The 20,049-nt window shown below is 39.5% G+C and overlaps 1 protein-coding gene across 1 annotated transcript; it reads left to right on the forward strand.

The window, feature by feature from the left end:
* The first annotated feature begins 9,097 nt into the window (after window positions 1–9,097).
* On the forward strand, window positions 9,098–9,862 carry LOC147899139 (uncharacterized). The gene has a single exon (XM_087378651.1). The coding sequence runs from the start codon at window positions 9,168–9,170 to the stop codon at window positions 9,600–9,602; it is 435 nt and encodes a 144-aa protein (XP_087234777.1). The 5' UTR covers window positions 9,098–9,167; the 3' UTR covers window positions 9,603–9,862.
* The last annotated feature ends 10,187 nt before the right edge of the window (window positions 9,863–20,049 follow it).

Genomic DNA, 20,049 nt, shown 5'->3' on the forward strand with positions numbered 1-20,049 from the left:
ATCTGAACCAAAACAAAAATACTATCTGTCATAGAAAACAAAAGTTCTTTTGTTTCAACTATTTCATTATACAAATACACTTACAATTGGGTCTATACTGTGGAAGATAAGTAGGATAATCTCGCAATATAAGTTCTCGACGCATGTAGAAAGGTTGTATCCAAACCCATACCTATGTGATGAAGAGAAAACTTGATTTTAGCTTCCCCCTCCTCCCACATAACTCACCAATGAGCTATGCTAGAGAAAACATGTAGGATCACAAAAGATCATTTTATTATGGAGTGTAATGGAACATCAAAAGATGAGGATCAAAGTTGTGTCCTTTTCAAGGAAAAGTAATAGACTTGATGACAATAAGAAATATAGAAACTATATGTAGTGAGGATATGACCTTGCTCAAGGTCTCCATGTATAATCTACAACTGAAGCTTCATTTTGGGAGGATTAACAAAGGGACAAATCTATAGTATATAAAATTTTTTGACATTCTTATCTATCCTAGGGTTTATATCAGCAACATAGTCCCAAGTTTTGGCTTACACTAGACTTACGTCTTATGCAAACTGGTGGATACTACCATCCTTGCATGACAATCCATGTCAAAAACCCTAGAGATGTCGATATTTTCTGTCAATTTTCTCCTATAATTTCTCCCATAAACTATTATAAGTACAGTTGATTGGGTCATGGATACAAAACGTAGAGCTCTAGAAGAAACTGGTTGATTATTTAGTAAGTCAAGATCCATGGAATTGGTCAAGAGGGAGGAATCACGTCATTATGATGCATCATCCCAAGAGTCTACATGTGCGAAGGTAGCAATTGGGGATTGTGATGTTTATTGTAGCTAATTTCAAGCAATATTTCTCCAAAGTCGCAAGCTAGGGTGCTTTTTCACTCCCACAAAAAATTGATCTTCTACATGAGAGCTTGCACCATAAGCTAGGAGCCTCAATGCTAAAATCTAGTTTCTGATGCAAGGGTAGAACAACATGGTGCTCAAAGTCTAGAGAGGGGTAGCAAGAGGGTAAGGTTGAAGAGAGAGAGAGAGAGAAATGTGTATAATAATATAATAGTAATATATTTTGATCAAATGTAAGATTTGTAAATGTGAAAGATTTGAGAGTGAATCATAGGCTATTTTGTCATACGAGATGCCGCTGCATTTTACTCCTTACCTAATAACTCCCCCAAGGAAGTTCAAAGTAGGGAGAGGGAATTTAAGTAAAAGCTTCTCTTTCAAGGTTTATATCTTTATGACAAACATCTTTTTTTTTCTAAATTTTGGGAAGTTGTAGATATCTTTGCATGTGCATATGTATTTGAAAACTCTATGAGAGAGCAAGAGATAGTTAGAGATGGCCAACAAACACAAAGCTCAATAATGTTGTGGTTAGTATAGGTGTCAAAGAATTTGCATTAGTCTCATAAGAAAAAGGGCCTTTGAAACTCTAGCCCAAGATGAGTGCTATGCAAGCATGTGGGTAATATCTAGATTAACAAAGGAGAGTACACATACTTTATGTGGCCAAGATCGAAGGTTATTCACCCCAATAGTGATATTGCCATACACTCCCAAATCAAGAGAGTAGGCATTTGCTGCCTTCCCTACACTTGACTTAATCCTTGTGAGCAAGCACATTGAATGCCACACTCTTGTTTTGGACATGAATGGTGTATTGGCTCATTAGGACAAATGCAAAGATGAGATATTCTAGCCTCGATGGCATATTTACATGCTGCAAGTATGAGAGTTTAGTACAAGACCTGATGCTGATGTGGCATTTCTTACTCCAAAGGATGCATGGGCATTTTTGTGTTGGGGGCAGCTTGATGGTTTGATGTATTGCCATAACATGGTGCTACATTCCCAATTAGGAAATTGTGTCGCATATGTATAGAGAATAATATCATCTTTGGAAATATGTTGAATGTCCCTTCTACATTTTTGGCACACTTGTAAAAGTTGTCATCAAGAAGCATGATGGATTACTCATCATAGAAGGGGTATTTATCTTAAAAATATCACAAGTCCTTGTAGAATACCACCTTTGAAAAGTGAAATGCAACAAGTCACAAAGGGCCTGTTCCATCCATCATGAGATCACAAACTTCATATTTGGAAAACACAAGTCAAAGCACTATCTCAGGTTATGGTGGGTTTCTATTAGAGGATTGGTTGTAGTTCACTTCTAGAGACTGTTTAGGGACTGTTTAGGGATTAGATAGACTAGGATAGCTTGCTAGTTGCAGAAAATCCTATTGAACATGCAAGATGGGTGAAAGCCCCAATAGTGGAGATTGTTGCTTCTGCGAGCTACAACAAGGATGTCGAACCTTGGCAAGGATAGTAGCTTGTAACTAAATGATGTTATACTATGTAACCAATCAAGGCCTGCAAAATGTATTTTAATCGCAGTTAATAATATTGTCATGTATGAAGTGTATTTATTAATACATTGGGCCATATACTTTGTGAATCGAATTATGAACTATAACTATTCAGCCATTGATTCATGTATCCTTTTTGAGAAGTTAACCTCTAACATGACACTTCATTACATGAGCGTATCACCCAAATTTCTAATCTAAAAGTTATAGCATCTTGTAGGTCTATGGATGGATGCCGCACTTGATTTCTTCTTTGCGATAGGACTCACAACCTTATCAACATTAGTCAAGGTTTTAACACTTTTCCCCGATGTTAGGTAGATGAGCATTTGATGGACTGGCATTCTCTTCATAGTTTTGCATGGAATTGTACTTTGACCATCCCATTTACCACTTTCCAATAGTCAACTACTCTACTGTGGTGTCTTTAGTGGCTGTAGCATCTCCAATAGTAGTGACTGCATCTATGAGACCATAAAACATTTGTCACCGAACATTGTCTTTGCATCACCCATCTGTGTGTCTATTTCATCCTCCAAGTGAATCACACTCTCTTTTGCAGTTTGAGGCACAAGCCTTGGTCTATGCTTGATAGTCTTCTCATATATTGTCCTATCTAGAAAGGTGTAGGTTCATCACTAAACATTTGTGTAGATCATGTCTTTTGAGTGTATATGATGACCTTTCTGCAAAATAGTAAGAAAGATTGCATCTGAAAAAATGAGTGTAGGCCCTGGCTTAGCTCGACAGTCTTCATGTGCTTTGTGCTACCTATAAGAGATGCAAATTCAACGTAAACATATGCATAGGTTTACATCTTCGAGGCTTATCTGATGACCCAACCTACAAAGTACCGACAAAGCATGCATCCAAACAAAAACATGTAAAATTTCAGCAATCACAATGCCGTGGCATGTGACAAAGTAGAAAGAATAGTCAAATACAGATTCAAAGTAGCCATTGAGCATAGTAGTTATGCAATGACAAAGAAATCCCAAAGAAGTTTCCAAATACAAAGTAGTGCCAAAGTATCGAGAGAGTAGACACAAAGCACATGCAAAGCAATCAAAAAGCACATACGAAGTAGGCACAAGCAATGGCATGTCACAAAGCAGGTAGAAAGCAACGAGATAAAGAAGTCAACTCTAGAGTCAAAGTAGTTATTGAACATAAAGTAGTCATGTAGTGATAATGCAATCACAAAGCACCACCAAAACACATATAGGGCACTACCAAACCATTGACAAAGCTATAAAGCACATCTAAAGCACATGCAATGCACACAAAAAGTAGTGATTAAGCACTCAAACCAAATGTTGAGAGCAAATGTTGAGAGTAAAGTAGTACTACTTAAACCAAGGGGCACTTTGAATTTCCTCAACCACTTTTATGCCTTTGGAGGGGTCAGCAAATGGATTGTGCTTTATTGAAATTGATCAATTTTACAGCCTACCTTGCCTTGTTGGTCAATTGTGCATACCACAGTTTCTGCAAATTTGTCCAATTCACAATGTAAGCATCATTTGTGGTGGCATTTCTTGTAGCCCTGCAATGCTCAAGGGAAAATTTCCTAGGGAATGCAACCTTGAATTGATTATTGCAGGGCGCCTCTTGGTAGACCCAATAATGCAATGCTAAAGCTTCCTCTAGAAAGTTGGGTATATCATGTATGAGTGTTAAAAACTATGCATCGGTGTGCTTCTCCCCTATGTGCTTGTCACTGATGGGTATGATACGTTACACAAGCCTTCAACCTATTGAGTTTAAGGCATGTGCAAAGCATCATACCCATCACATATCCTATGCGTGATCGTACCATAAAACAAGGCTTCATGCTCCTACAAATGCAATAACACATAGCATGAAGCTTTAATACATAGAGGCTTACCAATTTTGGTCTTATTTTGACCTTTGATGCCCAACACACACGTGAAAAACCAATGTCATTACCCCTAGTACATGCACCTAGGGTTTTTCAATAAAAAGTGCGTATATAGACCTATATATGGAATCTAAACAACTCTCAAAGGGCTTTGCTATCTCCATAGCTAGCCTAGTTTAGCTTAAGAAAAAGAGGAACCAAAATGTTGGTTGATCATGTTAAACAACAATCAATATATTTTTAACTTCCTATGCATTAATGTGCAAGGATTGATTGATGAACTTAAGTCGGTTATTTTGAGAAGATGGTTGAAATGTTTAAAAGCTAGAATTGACTTCTTATCTTTACAAGTAGTGAAGGTAGGGGGACAAGCTTAGATGGTAGCTACAACATGAGAAAATGATGGTTCAATATAGACCACACTCATGGAAAAGGAGGAGGAGCCCTTGGGGTAGCTTGTCACCTAAAAAGTTTTATTGTAAGAAGTATCTCAAGTTTAGGTACAAATGGGATAGGGTTTGCATTCCTACATAATAAATTTGTCCTGTGAGATCTTCTCCTTTATGTAAATATTAAGGATTCATTAAAGCCTACAAGACAATAATCCAAGCATAAAATTATTTTGATGGGAATAGAAACTCTAATTAAATGAACCACACACCCCTTAACCTCATACACATTATTTAGAGAGAAAAATTAGGACATTTAATATTGCAATAGTTTGCTTAATATTGTAACTTTTGAAGGTGTTTGTTAATACCATTATAAATATTATGACAATTTGCTTATTGTAACTTTTGAAGGTGTTTGTTAACACCATTATAAATATTATGAGAGTTAACAACTGATGAATCTTATCTTTTAATGTAACTTATCTGTGCCACATCATATTTTATAATTTTGATTTCATCTCCTTTAAAAATCTCTAAAAAATTGCTTGTTTTAATATTTTCATATGTGTTTAGAAGAGTGGGTTTTTTCTCAAATTTTATCCAAAAACTAGTCCAAAAGTATCTGTAAAAATGAATTTGTACATTAACAAGTCCAAAATTAATGAAATAAGTGTTGAGAATAAGTAGCCACTAGTAACCCCTTAACACAAGAGTGTAATGATTGCACAAGTCTTCTTTTGCTACATAATTCTATATATCTAGGCAAAATTTTAAAAATTATATTTAATATGTTGGCGAAATCTTTCAAATATATATGTTTATGATATAAATCTTTGGTGATTTTTCATGGAATTTATTTATAACTTTATAATAGATTAAGGGCTAAACCTAGCTCTATTTTTAACTTTTATTTCAAATTCTGCCAAATATCTTGAGCTTTTATTTTTATAAGAGCATATAAACTTTCACAAGCCATATAAAATTTTCGCTTATTAATGAAGCTAACACGAAAAAATCATCCCTGCATATAAAACATAAACATGCATCTGGATGCTTCGGTTGCATAGCATATGGTTGGCTAGATGGTTGCTGACAAAGAGCCAACCGCACCTCTACATGCATGTTACCAATCAGTGCTACATGTGCATCATGGTTCTCTTGTCCCAACTAGGTGTTGAGCTCTTGAAAGCTCTTTAATTGAGCATGAAGAGTTGCTATCTAGTTCAACAACTCACACTTGGCCTACGTTCTTTCATTGTCTTGGCATTGAACATGCTTGAACCGGGCCATGTTCCCATCATGTAGCTACTCTACCTATCTCTAGTAGCCCACGTGCAGCCTCTAATGCCTCTAATAATTGTGACTGTGGGACCATTGAAGATGCACTTTTGAAAAATGCACCCCCGATCTCTTAGTGAGGTACGTAAAGAAAGCTACATGGCTTATGTTAGTTGCTAGGTGTTGGGGTCTTTGGAGGTCATCGTCCCTCCATCCCTCCATGGTGGCTGAGAGGATCCAAAGGTTGCATTCTCTTCACCTACATCTAGGGACGTGGCTTGACCATAGGTAGATGCAGCCTTCTTATCCCAGCTCATAGCCACCATCACTCATCGATCTGACACACACACCTTATGCTTGTACTGAGCCCACACACCAATCCATTGTGTCAACCTTACTATGTCAAACTCTTGCGCAAGGGTGGGATCCACATTACATGCTTCCCTAAAGCGTGTCTTTGCAAATCGATGAAACTTTCAATCCAAATCATTCCATTGCTCTCCCATTGCACCAAGTTGACAAGATTCTCATTGCCTTTAGATTGCAAAATGCTCTTAGCATCCTCGAGAATCCTTCTCTTCATGCTATTGCATCCCTCTAGGTTGGATGTTGTTTGCATCTCACAGGTTGGATGTTGTTTGCATCTCACTCTCCTGCATATTGCATACCCTCACTAAAAAGGCATCAGGGATGCCATTCTCGCAAGCAAATGCTACTATGTGTGTAGAAAGCCTGGGCCCTAAAACTTACACCCTTGCAAACAACTGCATTTTATCACACAATAGTGAGCAAGCAACCACGTGACGATGCCTAAGCACTAGTGACTTTAACTCCCTGTGTACCAACCCTAGGCATTTTTTCTTAAAAAAATTACATGGAATGCAAATCAATGATCATGCATGAATGCAAAAGATTCGTTCACTATTTTTAATGCATAGACATGCATCATGCATGGATGCAAAAGATTCATTTGCTATTTTTAATGCATAGATGCACAACATGCTATATAAATTCTTAATACAAAATAATCCCCACTTGACCGCAGAGATCCCTCTCACCATAAGAGGTGCTCTGCAATGCTTTGCATTTCCTTCCCAAAGGGTGGATTGATTATATATTGTTGCATGTGAAGTAACACGCCAAGTCAACTATAAGTAAAATAAATAATGTTTATCTTGTATAGAGGGTGTACATATGGGATATATTGAGACTTTAGGTGGTTGCATTAATTTCTTTCAAAGTCGTAGGTCACCATACTAGTATGTGTAAGTTAAGTACAAATAAGGAGATGGGAATAGGTGGAGGGCCCTTGAATGAGTGTACAAGTGGATGTAGGGAGTCGAGCTTGGGGAAAGTGAATAAGAAAGGTTAATGGAAGAGCTAATGTTGGGATAGAAGGACTTGCTCTCTCTACATTCTCTATTGATCTTGGATTTTAGCTCACCTTTTGCTGCCTAAAGACATTCCCTATCATGATATTCTCGCATCTATTTCATTGAGGCACTCTCTTTTACGACTTATTTGTTTTTCAGTATTCCTCTTGTAAATGTGATATTGCATTAGTTGAGTGACTGTGAGAAATCCTTAGAAGCCTCTCTCTAATTAAGCATTTGTCTCCCAATCAATACCCAAGACCAAAATCTTCGATGCATGAGCTTTAGCTTACGGGTAGGGCTTTGTGGTAAGTAAGGCTACCCACGAGGAGAAGTTAAAATTCCACTCCATGTTAAGGCCCTTTACAAACCAAGGACTACTTGCCCATCATTAATGGGTGGAGCCAATCGAGATGCTCCATTGGGGTGGATGGGCGCACCCCTTTACACACAGCCAAAATTTGGGTGATTCCAAAAGTGGGGGAGTCAGCTCCTGCCCATCATAAGATATTTCCCCGATATTTCTCGGGTAGGCAATCTTAGCTACCCAAGCTTTGGCACACATCCCCCAACAATCAAATTCAAGTAGAGGATCACTCCCCATTAAATGCTACCTTTTTATAAAGATTCTTGATTGGGTCATGTGTAGAACCCTTGCCTAAGGACATTTTTTGGTTGTCCACACATTGGGCGCCTTTTAAGCACCCTTGGGCAGTGTGTCCCATCCTCACTTCCCATCTAAAGTCTCATGCTCCTATTGCATAAAAGATCAGCTCTAGGGGGAGGCAAACAGGATGAATTTCACTCATGTGGCCTGCCAAGAGAGAAGAAGAAGAAGAGAGAGAGAGAGAGAGAGAGAGAGGGAGGGAGAGAGAGAGAGAGAGAGAGAGAGAGAGAGAGAGAGAGAGAGAGAGAGAGAGAGAGAGAGAGAGAGAGAGAGAGAGAGAGAGAGAGAGGCCAAAGATGATTGAGTCACTTAATGCATGCATTGAGAGCCCCTTACAACAGCCTATTAATAATTCAATGGAGTATACGTGGACCAATCACCTTAAAATGAAAAGAAATGCCTTAAAAAAAACCTATTTTTGGCCTTCCATGGGTAGGCCTTATTAAAGGTTGTGGTTTTGAGATGGGAAAAATACAATCATTGTTTTTTAAATGCTCTCTAACATGTTAATTTGTGGTATGTGCACTTGTAGAGCATTGATGATTTGGGGTCCCCTTGTATGACTTTTGGGCCCTTTGCATTTACACCTCCTCTTTGCACACGCTTAATCTCCTTCTTACTTTTCCTTTAGTTTTATGCTCTCTTGTGGGCATTTCACTCACACACATCAGGCCTAATGAATGATGGATATATCATTCACCTTGTTCCTTTCTTACTTTTCCTTTAGTTTTATGCTCTCTTGTGGGCATTTCACTCACACACATCAGGCCTAATGAATGATGGATATATCATTCACCTTGTTCCTTTCTTATCACGCACATCTGCAAAAAGGACTTTAGAAGGGCAAGCCAAAAAGGTTAGAGGAAGGAACTCACGTAGGGAAGACTAGATGTAAAAGTTGATCTCCTCGAAAAAAGGTTTGGCGAACCACTCTGGTGTTCCAAGGAGACTTGAAGGAGGCAAACAGGAAGGACGAAGGAGGAAGGTGAGGTGTTAAGTGGGAGGAGGACGGGAGGTTGGTGATGTGGAAGGTTATTCTTGAATGCAAACACACTAAAACTCGCTTTATATTCAATGCTCTACACACTCTTCGCATCTCTTAAAACCCCCCCAAAGCCCTTCTTTGTTATTCTCCTCTCTTCATCTTCAATATCTCCATCTCCATCTCCATCTCTTTAGCTATGGCCGTCGAAACTGCTGTCTACTTCCCTGATGTCCGTGATAAGGCCGTCATCTTCCTCGGTGAAGAATGTGCTGATAAATCTGCTGAGCTTTTCGAGACTTTCCACCTCCCCGGTGGCCTCCTCCCCCTCCAGGATATCGTCGAAGGTGGCTGGGTCGAAGACACCGGCTTCGTCTGGATGGTCACCCGCCGTAGCCAGGAGCACCACTTCAAGAAGGCCGACCGCCATTGCGTGTACGATGAGCTCGTCACTTGCACCATCACGGAGAAGCGGATGAAGGATATCAGAGGCGTCAAGGCCAAGGATCTGCTGGTCTGGGTGCCTGTGAACGAGATTTACATCGACGAGAAGAACCCGGATAAGATCACCTTCAAGAGCATTATGGGTCTCTCGCGCTCGTTCCCGACCGACTCCTTCGCCAGAGGGGCGTAAATGAGAAGCTACTTGCTCGGATAGTGAAGCGGGGCAGCAGCTTGTAGGATTCGTTGGTGTGTTCCCATGTGAGCGCGCTTTCAGATCCTCACTGTTTACTGTTCTCTATTTTGTATTGCTCAAAAGTACAAGTACTATGGGCTCCCCCGCAATGCTCTCTGTATGTGTAAATCTGTAAGATGGTGATTCGACTGTAATTTCGAATCAATCTGGGAAAGTTTATCCATGAGAATAAAAAAGGAGCTATGATTATAAATCAATCTGCGAATTGTATCCATGAGTGAAAGAGAGCTATAAATTTTGTTCGTTCGTGTAATGTAGTGTTGACATCGATCGAGATTATAGATTGCTTAACATCGACGAGACTTGTTGACATCGACCGAGATTATAGATTGCTTAACATCGACGAGACTTGTGAACTGAAGGAGCCTTGGCACACGTTGCAAAAATTTAAGTTCAACAGCGCATAGAAATTGGTTTTGCTCTCCGAACCAGCGCGTTGGCTTCATTGAAGAATTTATTCCTAATTGCCGAGCCTATCTACAGACGTTATGGGTTCTGTTCTTCACAGTCGTTATCAGGATTCCCAACCCACGGGCATATATTTTTCCACATTTTGGTCTTACGCTTTTTTTGCTTGGCCGCCACGCCCAATGCAAGCCTTGCATGGCCTTGTTGGAGACGAAATTTTGGGCTTTCTAGTTACGCGTTACAGGGTAAGCTTGCAAACGTAATTGCCCCTCCCGATGGATTTGCAACTTTCATTTCTCCATCAAAATTTGCTTCGTAGGAAGCAAAGGACTCCAACCTGTATCGGGGGTTGCTTTTAGCCTGCATTGGGAAACTTGCTTTTACAGTATGCAGTTTGTTGGCATGCATGTAAGAGTGAGCTAGGTTTGTAGGCTTGATTTGACATGGGAACGGTGTCACGTTAGGCAGAGCTTGGTAGTAGTGTGGCATAAGAGATGTGCCCTTGGGCATATAATGCAGAAAAAAGGAAATTTAAAATCTATTAATAATAAGGAAAGGGGAAGTGTGCATGAGAGGAGGAGAGAGATGGAAGCCTCACCCTTAGGACTTGGGAGAGAACAGGCAATCACTATGAAAAGTGAAGGACTCTACAAGTAGGGAGGAGGAAAAGTGGAAAAGAAAGGAACGGTGTCACGTTAGGCAGAGCTTGGTAGTAGTGTGGCATAAGAGATGTGCCCTTGGGCATATAATGCAGAAAAAAGGAAATTTAAAATCCATTAATAATAAGGAAAGGGGAAGTGAATGCATGAGAGGAAGACAGAGATGGATACTCGGGAGAGAAGAGGCAATCAACGTGAAAGTGAAGGACCCTACAAGTAGGGACGAGAGATGGAAGCCTCACCCTTAGGACTTGGGAGAGAAGAGGCAATCAACGTGAAAAGTGAAGGACTCTACAAGTAGGGAGGAGGAAAAGTGGAAAAGAAAGTAAGGAGGCAATTAATACAAGGGACAAGGACTAATAAGCACGAAGGAAAAATGGAACCCCTTGGATGCTTTAAAAAAGACTTAACTACCTCACGATATGAAAACTCAAGAGCAAGAAAAATAAGCCTCTAAACACTTAAATACCTCACGATATGAAAACTCATGAGCAAGAAAAATAAGCCTCCTTCTAATCAAAGACATTTAAGCAATGGAAACAATGAAGTGGGAATGCCTGAGTATTTTTTCTAAGGTTGAAGATGTTTCCTAGTTAATTTTGTATGTGCTCCTATTGAACAAAAAATGCATCCAAGCCATGTAAGCAAGAGGTGCTACTTTGGAGGTTGTGATGGCTCCTAGTAGTTGATTGTTCTTATGTAGAATGTGTGACATGAGATCGAGTCCGCATGCCCCCATACAATTGATGATCTTGCTCCATCCCACAAGATTATCCCTAGCTCATGACAAGACAAGGTTGATGCGTGGAGGGTAGGGGGTTGAAGGAGGAGACGAGCATCGAGGTCGGTCTAGGTAGACAAGGTTGGGGCACATTGAGGTCGGGGGGTGCATCAGGATCGAGGCATTGTTTAATTGGGGTTCGAGCAACCTTGCATACACAAAATGAAACAACACTAGGACTTTCCAAGAGGTCACCCATCCCAGTACTGCTGTGTTGACCCAAGAGGTCCCCCCAATGCTATTGTATCCATTAGGGGAGAAATGGGATCTCAAAAGGGCCTCCAATTAGTGTTTCCTAATTTCAAGGGATTGGGGAGGGATTTGAGGTGTACTAATGAGAGTGCTACAAGGTGTAGGACAATGGTATGTTGAGCAGGAGGGTGGGCAAGCCTACAAAGAGCCCCTATTGGTTGTTCCCCTTACAGTAGGGACCACCCAAACCCTCTTCCCTCTCGCCTTTGTTAGAGCTACTCTCTCCCTCCAAGCTACACCGCTCTCTGTAGGAGTCCCATTCCTACTGTTGTGACCTCTGCAAGTATGGTGAGGAGCATGGCTACAAGACCATACAATGTTGTGATCTCTTGTGTCTTCCACAACACCAGAAATGCATTGGATGTGTGGATCCCTTGCACCTATAGCTTGAATGATTGGATAGTTATGAAAGGATTGTCCAAAGGTCCACACAAGCTTCTCAAGAGTAAGAGAGGTGATATGTTGCATGAGTGGAAGGGCCACATCTTGAAGTTCAAGCTTGGGAAACCATAGGCACTAAATTTCTTTCATGGGAGATGACATTCATCTTTCTTCTTCCTGAGGGAGGATATTTAGAGAAAGAAGCCTCATCGTCTAGCACCCCTTTGACCAAAACTACTGATATCCTCGTCCCTAGACTAGACTTTGACTTGTACATGGAAGAGAGTCTTGACTAGCTAAAGCAAATAGAAGGAGACCGAAGCAATTGAAGCATTGGGCCTACTCCAAGAGTCCCCAGCAAGCGTAGAGCAAGAATGTGCATCTGAGACTGCTAACCAAGCATCAAAATTATGGTCATTGTCCTGCCTCATCGTTGATGGAGAAGAGTATGTGTTCCCCCATGGCAGAGGTTCTTTTTGGACTACGAGAGGACTAGGCACTAGGAGTCCTATTTGGATTCGATGTTGACACAAGTGTCAAAGATCCCTGGATTTTTTGGTTTTGAATACAAGACAATGGAAGACTTTCTATTGATGACACTGGTTTCATTGAGGGATGCATACATGTCGATATATGATGCAAAACCCTTTGATGTAGAAGATTCCACCTCCAAGACAGAACAAGAGAAAGGTTCCACCTATTGGATGAAACAATACACATCACATTCGGATCCATCAACATTGCATGAGAGGAAGGGATAGAAGCTGACAACATTGTAGTGGTAAGTTCGAACAATGCTTTGTCTTTTGATGGTCTTTTGGTATTATTATTTTTTTGGTCTTCTAGTGTTTGTTGAATTGTTGCAGGAGGCATTTGAGGTCAATGAATTCCCATCTCAACAAGGGAATGTTTGCAGTAGGTTTGGGCGCGATCATTCTTTAGCCTATTACCCGACAAAGTGGCACAACACCTCGTGGTCTTCCATAACAAATTTTATCTTGGAGGGCCTATGGAGCTATTGAAATGCAAGGCATTGTCGCATGCTATCGGGTATTCCAACATCACTTAAAATGTCGACAAGGTCATTTTGTTTCACCACCTGGCTTTTGTCAATGCATTTGGACTGAATATTCACAACAGGGCATTGACGGCAACAACTATGTCACTAGCAGTAGGAGAGGACTAAGAAGAAGAATGCGTATGAGGCCTCCTTAATACATTCTCGAATATAAACATATATTTCAGATACATGTCTTTAATGGATACATGTCTTTCTTGTTCATTTTAAGTCATCGCTACTCTTGATGAATTTAACATATTTATTCCATTGTATTTTTTAAAAGTCATTGATGTTACCGCTTAACATATTTGTTCCATCCTTTTAATTGTGTAAAACTGCTGCATTTCTAGCCAATTTTGTATGCTCTTCACCAATTTTGGGCACTCTGATGATCAATTTTGTCAAATCTAGGTGGAATTTCACTCTCCTCTAGAAGATAAAAGTATCTAGGACATCGCAAGCAGCCCAAAATGCCCAAAACCCACCACCTCACAACAAAGGAGGCCCAGAATGTCCAAATTCGCATCGTGATGGGTTTTAGGCTTTCTGGGCTCCTTGCGACGTCTTGGAATTGACAAAAATGACATTTCAATCATGAAAACACATATTCAACCTGTTAAAGTGTAATAAAATGATGCATAATCCCAAGATCTTTCATGTCAAATATAATATATTAATTTTGATTTCATTTCTTTGTTTATCACTTTTTAAAGTAAATTCAAAGTCAATTCTATGCTGTTGGACAGTTCTAGGCACTAGTGTCATTAGTTTTGTTAAATCAAGGAGGAATTTCACCATGGCGCAAAAGACAAAAGTTTTTGGGACATCGCAAGAAGCCCACAAAGCCCAAAATGTGCCATGGCGTGAATTTGGGCATTCTGGGCCTCCCAGAGTGCCCAAAGTTGTACCATGGCAGGTTTTGGGCATTTTGGGCCCCTTGTGGCATCTGGACACTTTTTTCATTTGCAGCACGGTGAAATTCTATGTAGATTTCATAGAATAAACTATTTACTTTTAAAACATTGAAAATGAAAAGCACAAACATGGAGAAGTTACTCAACAATGCGATAATGTACAAAATCAAAATATATTTTATTAAAAGAGTTCGCCCTGTGGGCATCAGATTCAATGTTGTTTCTTCAGGGGCAAAGGGATAGTAGGGTGGGTCCATGATATTCTTTGGCCTAAGGCTAGGATCCATTCGTAGTAGGCGCTTCGCCAGATCCATGTTTGACAGTGACCCTTGCAATTCCTATTGCTCCAAGTCCAATGCATGTCACTCCAAGTCCAATGCTTTGGCTTTATCATTTTACTAAAATAGAAGATGATGAATTGATTTTATTGAAATAGAGTATGATGACTATTTGTCACACTTGCCCACGTTAGCAAGTGATAAGGTTGTAACCAATTGAATTGATTTCACTGAAACATAGTATGGTGAATTGGCCCTCTATCTCTCATACGAAACACAAAGGACAAACATAAGCAATTAGCCTTGAAGGCTTGGAAATATAGCTCAATAGGAGGACAATTGTATCATCAAGGTGCAGGAAAAATCTAGTTAAAATGGGTGTTGCCACATGAACAAGCTACAATACTATAGGAATTATACTTAGTCACACAACCCTTTCCCCCCCCCCCCCTCCCCTACTCCGAAGCCTTCCACTCCTTGAATTTGTTAAGATCTTGAGAGTTATTTGCCAGGTAGAAAACCCAAATCACGGGATATAGTCATCAATGAAAGTAAAAAAGTAGCAAGAAACTATGAATGAATGAGTTGATATGAATCCACATATGTCGAAGTGTATCAACTCTAGTAGAGCTTTGGCCCTTGATGTGGCCTCCTTTGGGAATGGTTCCCAATGTTGCTTACACTCCAAGAAAACCTTGCAGATTCCTTTTGCTCTTTCTATTGGTGCCTTATTAGACCTTATCAGTTCACACAATAGAGCAGCTATCTTGGCAAAATCCCAAATGAATCTTTTGTAAAAACTGGTAGACCCAACAAAGGACTCAACTGAGTTCATGTTCAAAATCGAGCATCCTTTATGTTTCCTAAATCTTTTCTAGTTTAGTTCTAATGCCATCCTTAGAAATCAAATGACCAAGTAGAATATCAACTGGGGCACATAATACAATTTATTTGGCAATTACCTTTTCCAACAAATCTTTAGCCTTAGTTTTTCTACCATAGTTTTGAAATGATGTTTACTCTAGAGCCACCATCTACAATTACACCTTAAACACTCTATTTTTTCATTTTTACATTAATAATTGGTACTTCTTTATCCACCACTGGAATGTTGATAATTGGAATGGTAACTTCTTCATCCACCACTAGAGTCTTAATTATTAAAATGGTGATAAACGACTCTACTTCTTTAGTCGGATTTTCTTCATTTAGTTGTCTTCATTTTGGAGCTGACGTAGGAGGAATTCTCTTACAATATGGTACAATTTGGAAAATCTCCCATGATTTTGCCATTTTAGGAATCATCTCTCCTTCAAAACCCGGCTCCTCCTAAGACTTACTAATGGAAGCCTCGATCGAGTTATGTATTAGTGGAACTACACTTAGATCAGGTGGTAGATCCACAACTGGGGCATTTCCTTTCAGTTCTCGAGATATCCATGAGGAAATTTGTTTCTATGCTTGTGAATTCGGAAGCTTTGCTAATGACTTGGCATTCAGGATCCACTTCCCATCTTTCTCTACTATATTGGAGTAATTTAAATGCTTCTGCCATAGTGGACACTCAACCTTGGTATAATTACCATTGTAGAAGTAACACTGTATCTATGAAAGACCTTGACTTTTGTACTTACCATTTTTACATTTGCCCTTACCCTACTTGGGTTTTTGGGTGGTTGTTATTCCTTAGCCTTAGACTCGTGTTCGCCTTCATTCACCTCATTTACATGCATTTTTGTTAAAGGCATGATTTAAAAATGTCCTTTTGTTGAACACACAATATAGTCATATGTTTTTAACATGACCCCCTAGAGGACCAATTTTGCTAAAGCCAAAGCCTTGGTCCCTCTTAATATTGTCCAATAGATCATCCATTCTAGAAATAGGGTGTTTTTCCTTTACCATAGTCCCGTTTGGTGCATGAAATCTGTACAACCTCTTTCTAGTAATGTCTCCATTGAACTTGGGATCTCTTTTTGTTCTATGATGTTCACAACACTTTACATGGTCTACTCTTACCTAGTAATATTTACATCCTATGATCTTCAAGCCTTGAACAACATACTCTAGGTGGTAGGTCTTTAACAAAGGAATTACAAAACTTAGAAACAAAGTTTGTGTGAGTAGGTTGAGTGATGAGATTTGTAGCTATCACTATACTCACCAAAATCAAGAAAGTTTTCTCTCTGTTCCTAGTGTCTCTCTTCATCTGAGTATGATTTGCAAGAGGACTAGTCTCCCTCTCTCTCTCTCTCTCTCTCTCTCTCCATTCTTCAATTTTTTAAGCATAAATTCATTGTCCTGCTTTACAATCCACATATAGTAAGACTCATAATCCATCCTTGGTTTATATTTTGTTCTCCAAGGAATACCTAAAATAACATGAACTCCTTATAAGGGTGCCACTAGGAAATCTTGTCTATCCGTTTAGGCTTAATATGAATCTCCAAGTTCTTGACTTCTTTATGTAGTTGTACCATTTTTTTTGTAAATGTGGCCTTTTCTTTGTAATGCTAATGAACTAATTCTAAGTTTAGTAATGTGATTGCTCTTTTAAAAAATGAAATACTGTGTGCTCATGCAAAACAACTTTTCCGTTAGTAAAACCTTTCATTTTCAAAAGTTTATGACAATTATACTTACCTTCTATCCATTTCTCAAGTTACCCATTTGCTTGGCTATCCTCAATCCCATAAACCTTGGTCTTTGGAATCCTCTTTTTCTCTTGGCACTTTGTCACTATGTGTCCTTCCTTCTTATACTTGAAATAGATGATCACCATCATCTTGTAATTTTCACTATTGGCTTTAAGTGGAGTACCTATCATTTTATTTTAACAAATTCAAATTTAGGTTTAAAAAGAGATTTACCACCAAACTTGTTCTTTTTGTGGAATTTATAGATTATTATTCTCTTTTGTGTTGCTTTGGAATACCTTTGTCCTCTTACAAACCATGGCAATTGAAATGGTAGAGCTAAATGAGTGTGGATAAAACATGTCTTTATCTTTGCATACCAAAAATTGGACTCATCATGTCAATATTTGGTGCAAGATTCATAGTACTTGGTTTTACTGTCATCTTCTGTGTGTTCCTTTTTGGAGCACTGGCTGCACCATTTTTCTTCTTGACTCATCTATTCTTTGAAATTGATTTCTTTTGGAGCCTTGTTCAATGTTGACTTTAGCTTGTCAAGCTTCATAGAGGCATCCTCATCATTGCTCACCTGAGACCTCTATCTTTTTCTTGGTATTATTCTTAGAAGGTGTGCTCTTTTCATAAGCAACAACTCAGTTTAGCAGTTCTTCGCATCTCTTCATCAAGTTGGCTATTTCTGGAAACCTGATGTCAATTTGAATACAACTTGTAATCAACCATGCTCTAATGGCTTGTCATCTAGTCGTGTATTGAGTTGATTGATCAAAGCTCGCTTTCTCAGCACAAAATCCTCATGCTGCCTTTGCTTCAATTCAATGAGCTTGGTGCAAATATCTTCCTCATTAATTTCATGTGTGAAACTCTTAAGAAAAGATTAGGATAGATAGTTGGTGCTAATATTTGAAGTAACCAATTGGAGATTGGTTAAATCAACATTGCACCATCTTGTTCAGTGTCATAGTACCACAGATTCGTAGGAAAATTTGCAAGTGGTTGTATCGAATCTTCATCTTCAGCTCCCTTAAAATCATGAATTTAAACCTTAATTGGTTTAGCTAGTTTTACCTTGATAGTTGCCAACTCAAGACCCTTGGGGTACTCATCCATCAACGTAGTGATCCTTATGTCATGCATTTTGGTGTTAACATTTATCTATGTGAACATCCTCATGGTGACATCCTCTAATAGCTGGTGGCCTCGGCACTCATCTTCCAATCACTAGCACCTTTTGGAACTATTAGACTTGATGGTTGATGGTGTGTGTCCACACCCTAGTATTGGTGCAAGACTCAGGGTCCTAGTTGCATAGGACTAGGTGTTATATTTTTGGATGATGGGTAGCACTAGGCATTCTTTTTCCTCAGGTCATGTTGCGATGTGAGCTCCTACTAGCTTGGCTGCATCCATGACTTGATTCCTAGTCAAAAGCTTGGCCAAGGTTATGTCTGGTCTCTTATTCTACTTCCCACATGTGCGTAGATCTTCTTTGATGTTCCTTGCCTAAGGTGTGTCTCACCTATGAGCCAAACTCATATCTTTGGCTTCGAGAGCTGTGCTCATGGCTTAGTTTGTGAATAGAGTTATTGGACTCCTTAGAATGGAGACTTTTGTTGATGATTGGTCAGAATTTCCTTGCCAAAACCTGAAGGTCGTTTCTTTGTTGAAGGGTTTAGGTTGTCTCGGATGCAAAGTGGGAATGGGCTCACTTCTAGTGCCAGCTTGGTAATCAAAAACTACCTCTTCACACATGGCTAGTTCATCATCTACCTTGAGCTCTTCATTGCAGATGGTTCTCCAACCCCTCCTCATGGTCCCAATGTTCATCCCCTATTGGCTCAAAACTTTTGGCAACTTGTTGGTCTTCCATATTCTGCCAACCTCTTCCACTTCTTCACAGATGGTTCTTCTCTTCTTGCCATGTAATTTTCTTTCCTCCCCATGTAACGGACATTGTTATTGCTTGAAAGTTACAAAGGGCTACCTGAGAGCAATTTGCAGTCCACACACCAGTTGTCAAACAAGTCTGTAAGATACGGAAGTCTTTGGATTGTCCTAAGACAAAAATTTTATAATAATTAGCTAATCTGAGAAATTGCTATAGCTTTGCTTAGGTCAGCATAAGTTGCTGTTTTGAGAATCTATGCACTCGAATGTCTAGATAATAGAAGCATATTCTCAATCCTCTCGATTCCCCACTCAAAACTTTTAGCATGTCAATCCCTAGTAGGATCGCTAAATGTTGACCGTATTTTTCTATCACCTCGGGTTTGTCGGGTTTGGCTAAATCTTGTGCCCAACGCATGTGGGTGTGTGCACAACTCGTGGTGGAAGGTGCTTTCTCTTGGAATCCTAAGGTTGCTTTGCAAGGATCCCTACCCCATGTGGGGTGTTAAAATCGATGTCATGAAAGAAATTCTAATAGACCGGGGTTTGTGTCGTGTGGGAAAAATATATGACAATGAGTGATTACTCACTTAAGAAGGAACATGAATACAACTCAAGGCAACAATGAGTAATTGTATTAAATCCACTATTTGAATTGAATACAAGTAGCTTGTAGTTGCACACTAGGCTAGAATCTCTCTGTCTCTACTCACTTCTGCTTGTGTCTACTTGGTCTTAAAACTCTATGAGCAAGTATATCGTATTCTAGCCTCTAATCTCAACACACATGATTAGTTGGGAACCCGACTTTGAATCTAAATCCACATCCAAAATTCAAGTAAGTCCTACTACAACACACCCTCTATCTCCTATCCACTAAAACTCATAGGACGATCAAGTTCACTGCCTTCTTAACTCACTCCTCTTGGCTTGCTAGACTACATCCACTAATTGGTCTAGTATTGCTTCTTAGCCTTGTGTCCCTTTGTGACCTCTGCTTTTCTTAGCAGCACTGGAAAATCCTTCTTGGATGGTCTCCACCGTGCTGGTGTAACTCGAGCTAGAACTTAACCCAAGTCACGCATTAACCTAGGGGTTAACAGTTTAAGT

The sequence above is a fragment of the Dipteris shenzhenensis genome, chromosome 8 (assembly GCF_047967505.1).
Source record: "Dipteris shenzhenensis isolate YYH24624 ecotype China chromosome 8, Dip_SZ_1.0, whole genome shotgun sequence".
NCBI lineage: Eukaryota > Viridiplantae > Streptophyta > Polypodiopsida > Gleicheniales > Dipteridaceae > Dipteris > Dipteris shenzhenensis.